Raw genomic sequence first — 7003 nt, forward strand, 5'->3', positions numbered from 1 at the left:
CACATCTACCACCTGTGTATAATCTGCTAATTTTTGTCGTTGTTTTGCTGGGTTTGGACCTGGCAACATGGCTGCTTTTGCATTGCACAGCTCGTGAAGCTTCACTTTGGGAGCTTGAGGAACGGCACATGCAGGAGAAACACCAGCTGGTGAAGCAACAGCTCAAGGACCAATTCTTCTTGCAGAGGCACCAACTTGTTCGTCGACACGATAAGGTGAGCTGGTTCACCGAGTCTCGTCTCCCATAGCTGTGCTTGTTTGCTTGTGCCACAATGCTCAGCTCTGTGGCTTTAAAATGGTTTTAGTTCTTGGTGATTTCTTCTTTGTGGAGCACTTCATCCCAGGGGTGATATGCTCTGAGACTTGGTCTTCGACAGATTATTAACCTCCGCCATCGAAGATCGGAGGTTACTGTTTTCATCCCTATCTGTTTGTTTGTTTATGAATATTATGCTTTGTGGAGCACTTCACCCCAGGGGTGATATGCTCTGAGACTTGGTCTTCGACAGATTATTAACCTCCGCCATCGAAGATCGGAGGTTACTGTTTTCATCCCTATCTGTTTGTTTGTTTATGAACAGTATTGCGGAAAAACTCTTTGACGGATTTCGACGAAACTTGGTGGGGGGATTAGGTATGGTCCAAGGACCATGCCATTAGATTTTGGACTCGGTCCAAAATCCAATATGGTCGCTATGGCGGCCATTTTTAAAAAATATTTGAATTTTTTTTGCATTTCTACATGTTTTAAGTGATTTCCAACCCCCCCCCCCCAAATAAAAAAATGTTGGAGAAAAGAACTATAACTGTCAGCACTGTTGATGTCATATTTAATGAATAGGATATAAGGTTCACTTGAGTGACCCAGCAGTATTGGTGGCGGAGGTTTTGCACTCTGCCGAGTGCTCCCCCTCTAGTTGTTTTCAACAACCGTGGTCGGGGGGCCTAAACCGTGGTCATTGATCAATGAGCATGATAACTTTTTTGTTGCATTTTGATGGGCTCTTTGTGGTGGCAGGAGATGGAACAGATGCAGCGCTGTAATCAGCGTGCGCTGGAGGAGGCGAGAGCCAGACAGGGTCAGGAAAGGGCCCGGCTGCCAAAAATCCAGCGTTCCGAAGGCAAGACTCGCATGGCCATGTTCAAGCAAAGCCTGCTCATCAACCCTTCTGGGCCAGGTGAACAGGATCGTGACCGTATTAAGCAGGTAAAAAGCACCGTTTCTCCTATCTTTACATCCATGATGAATTCCCCGATCCAAAACACGTCTTGCATATACAGTCTGAGGTTTGTGATGTACATAAAAGCAAATCAGGAAATGTTTGTCCACCTCTTCTTCGGTGATCAGTTTGCCCAGACAGAGGAGAAACGACAAAAGGCAGAGAGGCTGCACCAGCACCAGAAGCACGAAAACCAGCTCCGGGAGCTCCAGCTGCAGAACGAGGCGAACATACGGGAACTGCAGCAGCTGCAGAACGAGAAATGCTTCCTGCTGGTAGAACGTGAGACACAGAAGCTCAAGGAGTTGGAGGATGCCCACACACAAGAAATGCACGAATGGAGGGAACAACTCAAGCCACGCAAGAAGGTACGAAAGCTGCTCTGTGCGTCTTTGTTTTGTTTTGCATCGCACTTGGAACCAAGATGATTTTGCATTCTAAAGGCAAAATGTAGTGTGTGGAATGCACAGAGTAAACATTGTGGGTACGTTGGTGCAATATGATGGATTTTGACTGGCTGGGACTTCAAATCTGACTGAAGGAGGCAGTATTGAGGATCAACCAATTGTACGAGTAATGTAAAAGAACTGAATTGCTCTGAGGGGAATTTACGTGCTGCTTTGAGATTGTCATTTAAAACCTAGCTGGCTCACAAATGATCTTCAGGTAATGGGCTATCTGCTTGGCTTCCAAGTGTTGTCACAGAGCCCACACTTTGCGATCTTTGTTTTGGTGACACTGCAGAGAGCATGATTATGCGAGTGGACCGTCAGGTTTTGAATAACAGGTTAATGGTCACGTAGTGAGGCACATCTCGTTTAATTTTGCATCATGAAATGGAAATGAGATTCTGCTGTTGCAAAAGGACACTCGTCATCTCCGGATGAAGTGCAGGCCTTTGTACCTGTTATCCCTCTCCCATCAGGCATTGGAAGAGGACTTCAGGCGCAAACAGCAAGAGCAGGAAATGTTCTTCAGAGTGAGCGGGGAGTCGGAATGTTTCAACCCAAACACTCAGAATCGCATTTCGCGCTTCTATCCGGTCCCAGGAGGGATTTGACCTCCCTCGGCACGGTCTCTCCCACGGTGCGATACAGATCGACTCACTTGCGTTGTTATGATATGGGCACACACGTTTGTTGCGATCAAAATTGACGCGACGATCAAAATTGCCCAAAGGAAAGTTTTTTTTATTTTTTTATTTTTTATTTTTGGTCGAGTAGCAGAGGAGGCGATTTGTGCATTAAAACAAAAAAAAGTTTTAATTTTTATTTTTTTAGTCCAAATATTCTTTTCTTTCCCTTGTATTTGGTTCATTTGTTTTGATTCACATGTTTTAGTCTCACACTCTGGTAGTGTGATATGTTTGATGAAGTTACCCCACACCCACAAGGGAGCCTGTTCATGTTCTACATGCTCCAAGCTTCAGGCATCACATCCTCGTACTTCATCCCTCTCATGAACTCCTCGAACCACCTCTCCCTCACTCCTCCCTCCCCGTTTCAAGGTCCTGCACTCACAGCTCTTGACACTCCATCCCCACCACCCTTCCTCGCTAGTTTATTATACGCACTCACAAGTTTGGCATGCACACAGGTTGCATCTCACAAACGACTTCACTGTAAGACGCACTGTAATGATGATCAAGGTTGAATATGAATGTTTGTTTATTTTGAACCTGAACTTTGCTTCTTCTATAATCTTTCCACTCACTGTGTCGATGCCCACCTGATATATGCACCACTTCGATAATTGCATCAGTTTATAATTTGCCTTAATTGATCTTCAGCATTTCTTTGTTCTGGGTAGATTTTTTTGTGTCCTGTATGTAATATATATATGTATATATATATATATATATATATATATATATATATATATATATATATATATATATATATATATATATATATATATATATATATATATATATATATATATGTATATTAACTTGCTTTATTCGGTGTGTCTGAAACCCGAGTTGAGGATCGTGTGTTTTGTTTGTTTTATGCAGCACATTGTCTTGTTGGTAATTTAACTGCTCCAGGAATTGAAAGGTGAATAATTTATCCTTTTCTCCTCACCTTGCTCATCGTGCCAAGCGTTGTTTTCTCCACCTTTGTACAGGTTCTGAGCCACTGGTGGTCACGAAAACTCGATTATCCACAGATGCTGTAAGTGGCCATCTATTTATTGTGTACGCACATGGTAGTTTGGAAGTCACTTGGCGGTCAAGCTGGTGCATACAGGGACAAGGTGGTGTTTAGGGGAGGAGTGGTTAAATATGTACAAATCATGACCATCGATTTATAGTACTTCACTATGGTCGTGTGGTATCTGCACCATACCTGATTTTATATTAAATGGTGAGTCCATTATGAGTTTGACACACAGGTAGCATTGTATCTTTAGCACTGATGCATTGCCACCTGTAGGTTAGTGCAGTGATTTGTAAATTGTTCAGGGTACTGGCAATAACTCCTGTTTGTCATGAAAGACATTGTGGGATCTTCAACATCCACGAACTGATGCGAGTCGACAGGGCGCCCAGCCTAACATCTCTCCGAGAGATGGCGTACCCGGAGTAGAACACCCTGCTTGTGACGCGACAATCATCGCTTATAGCCGGGTCAGGAATTTAATCGAGCCAAGCCGGCTCAAAGGGCAATGCATTATCGCTGCACCGTCCTGTCAGGACAGTGTGGTACTCAAACAGGGAGGCGAAGTTGCAACGAGTAATTTATATTTGGGCGGGGGTGGGGGAGAAGGGGTTGGAGCCTCTTTGGGACCGACCTCTACATCGTGTTGGCGGGCGGAATGTGGGCGCACGATGTCTGATATAAACACATACAGTGCCTTCAGAAACTCTTCACACCTCTCGACTTTTGTCACATCTTGTTGTGTTACTGCCTGAACTTAAAATGGATTCAATTAAATCAATTATCACCGATCTACACAAAATACCCCACAATGACAAAGTGAAAACATATTTTTAGAAATTTTTACAAATTAATGAAAAATTCAAAGGTGAAATGCTTTGCGTCAATAAGTGTTCAACTCCCCCCCAGTCAACACTTTGTTGAAGCTCCTTTGGCAGTGATTACAGCTTCGAGCCTTCTTGGTATGTGTGTATCAGCTTTACACACCTGGATTTTGGGGATTTTCTCCCATTCTTCCTGTCAGATTTACTCAAGCTCTGTCAAGTTGGATGGGGAGCATCGGTGAACAGCAATCTTCAAGTGTTTCCACAGATTCTCAATGGGATCCTCAAGGACTTTCACATTCTTGTTCTAAAGCCATTACAGTGTTGCTTTGGTTGTATGTTTGGAGTCATTGTCCTGTTGGAATGGAAATCTTTGCCGCAGTCTCACGTCTTTTACATTCTGAAGCAGGTTCTCCTCAAGGATTTACCTGTATTTGGCTCCATTCATTGTTCCCTCTATCCTTAAAAGTTTCCCAGTCCCTGCCGCTGAAAAGCATCCCCGTGGCATAATGGTGCCACCACCATGCTTCACGGTAGGGATGGTGTTAGATGGGTGTGCTTGGTTTCTGCCAGATGTAGGCACTTTGCATTTTGGCCAAAGAGTTCAATCTTTAGCTTACCTGGAATTGGAATTTCAGACAAGGTATTGTCATCGTGCACTGTCCATCTGTCTCCTATTTTGACTTCTCCGGTGCACTGACCCGGGTGAAATTTAGCAGCAACGTTCCGCTCCTGAGTGATCACAGGGATTGCAAAGCTTGTTCTGGTTACGTGACTTTAAGTATGTCAAAATGGCCGACTTAGTAAATTTCATTTAAAATTCTCTTCTCCAGACCCATCGGCCAGAATGCTACCAAATTTGGGTTTCAACATTAGGACAGGGTGGAGATGCTAAATTGCAGAGGTTGTGCCAATCAGGTGAGAGGAAGTGTCAAAATGGCTGACTAAGTCAATTTTTGGGAAAATCGTGTAAATCCTTCAAAATCTTCTCCTCGAGACCCACTCGCCAGAATGCTACCAAACTTGGGTTTCAGCATTAGTCAATGGTCCTGATGTTAAATTGTGGAGGTCATGTCGATCACGTGACCACAAGTGTGTGAAACTGGAAGTCGCGTAAATTCCTTCAAAAATCCTCTTCTCCAGACCCACGAGTCCAAATGCTACCAAATTTGGGTGACAACATTAGGCCAGGGCCCAGATACACTGCAGGTCTAGTGGTGCTATTTTTGTCTCATCAGACCACAGAATGTTTGACCTCATGCTCTCAGAGTCTTTCAGGTGCCTTTTTGCAAACTCCAGGTGTGCCGTCATGTGCATTTTTCTCAGCAGTGGCTTCCATCCAACCACTCTCCCATAAAGCCTGATTTGTGAAGTTCTGCAGAGATTGTTGTCTTTCCAGCAGGTTTTCCCATCTCAACCAAGGAACTCTGTAGTTCTGTCAGAGTGGTCATTGGGTTCTTGGTCACCTCCCTGACAGAGGTCCTTCTTGTCCGGTTGTTCAGTTTGGTCGGACAGCCAGTTCGAGGAAGAGTGGGTAGTTCCATAGTTTCCATTTCCTAATGATGGAGCTAACTGTGCTCTTTGGAACTCTCAACTCTCTCGAAATTGTGTTATACCCTTCCCCAGATCGATGCCTCCTCACAACTCTATTTCTACGGGACAGTTCCTTGGACTTCATGGTGGAGTTTCTGCACTGACAACTGTGGGATCTTATCTAGAAAGGTGTGCTTCTTTCTAAATCATGTCTGATCAATTGAATTGGCCACAGATGGAATCCAATCAAGTTGTAGACAGATCTCAAGGATGATCAAAGGAAATTGGATGCACCTGAGATCATTTTGGAGTGTCATAGTAAAGGTGTTGACACTTCTTGATGCAAGATATTTCAGCTTTTCACTTTTAATCGATTTATAAAAAATTCTAAAAACATGTTTTCACTTTGACATTCGGGGGTATTTTGTGTGGATCGGTGAAAAAAATTTATATTTAATCCGTTTTAAATTCAGGCCTTGATGAATTTAATGAATTCATCAAGAGAATTCATGAATTTAATGAATTCTTGATGAATGAAAGACCTAACAGCTTGATGTGACAACAAGATGTGACAGTCAAGACTTTCTGAAGGCACTGTATAAACACACACACACACACACACACACACACACACACACACACACACACACACACACACACACACACACACACACACACACACACACATATATATGCATACACACATGCCTGTGCGTGCATGCACAATAAACAGATGGTCCAGAGCAGTACCCTCAAATCTACCTGAACACAGACCTTTGGCAATACAGAACTTCACTTGAAGAATCTATTTTAAAAGAGTTGCAGAGTACATCTTTTATTCTGTTTTTTTTAACTTTTATTATATTTCAATTTCTTTTCGCTTTTTTTTTTTCCCCTCGGTGTTGCAGTCCTGGGATGTTTGTCCATGGCATAGACACAATCGTTACAAGATGGATATCACAAAGTATGGATATGGATATATATATATATATATATATATATATATATATATATATATATATATATATATATATATATATATATATATATATATATATATCTCGATAACCCTGCGTTGTTCGTGACACAGTATTGCTAACTTTCTATCAGTTGATGTACGATGATTGGTAAAATAAAAGTCAAGTTTTAGGTAGGTCTCTACCGTTTCTACGATAATCGGTGATTACAGCAAGAGTCGTGTTTCGGCCTGAAAGACAGCTTGCAGAGTTTGATCTAATCTGTACATGTGTATAATCCTTCTGAGAAG

General features: G+C 42.6%; 1 protein-coding gene across 4 annotated transcripts in view; it reads left to right on the plus strand.

Moving 5' to 3' along the window:
- SLK (STE20 like kinase) overlaps window positions 1-7003 on the plus strand; it is a 77704-nt gene that overhangs the window by 69143 nt on the left and 1558 nt on the right. Inside the window, exons 14-17 of one of the 4 annotated variants that reach the window (XM_085870246.1) lie at window positions 91-215; window positions 1019-1207; window positions 1349-1588; window positions 2146-3091. In XM_085870246.1, coding sequence (XP_085726372.1) covers window positions 91-215; window positions 1019-1207; window positions 1349-1588; window positions 2146-2280 — 689 coding nt within the window. In that variant the 3' untranslated portion in view covers window positions 2281-3091. Of the gene's footprint in view, window positions 1-90; window positions 216-1018; window positions 1208-1348; window positions 1589-2145; window positions 3092-7003 lie in introns of those variants that run through there. The other 3 variants (XM_085870230.1, XM_085870219.1, XM_085870236.1) reach the window with 3 other exon arrangements.

Source organism: Eptatretus burgeri, chromosome 1, assembly GCF_056783735.1.
Source record: "Eptatretus burgeri isolate ZD-2024b chromosome 1, Ebu_testis_v1, whole genome shotgun sequence".
In the NCBI taxonomy this organism is placed as follows: domain Eukaryota; kingdom Metazoa; phylum Chordata; class Myxini; order Myxiniformes; family Myxinidae; genus Eptatretus; species Eptatretus burgeri.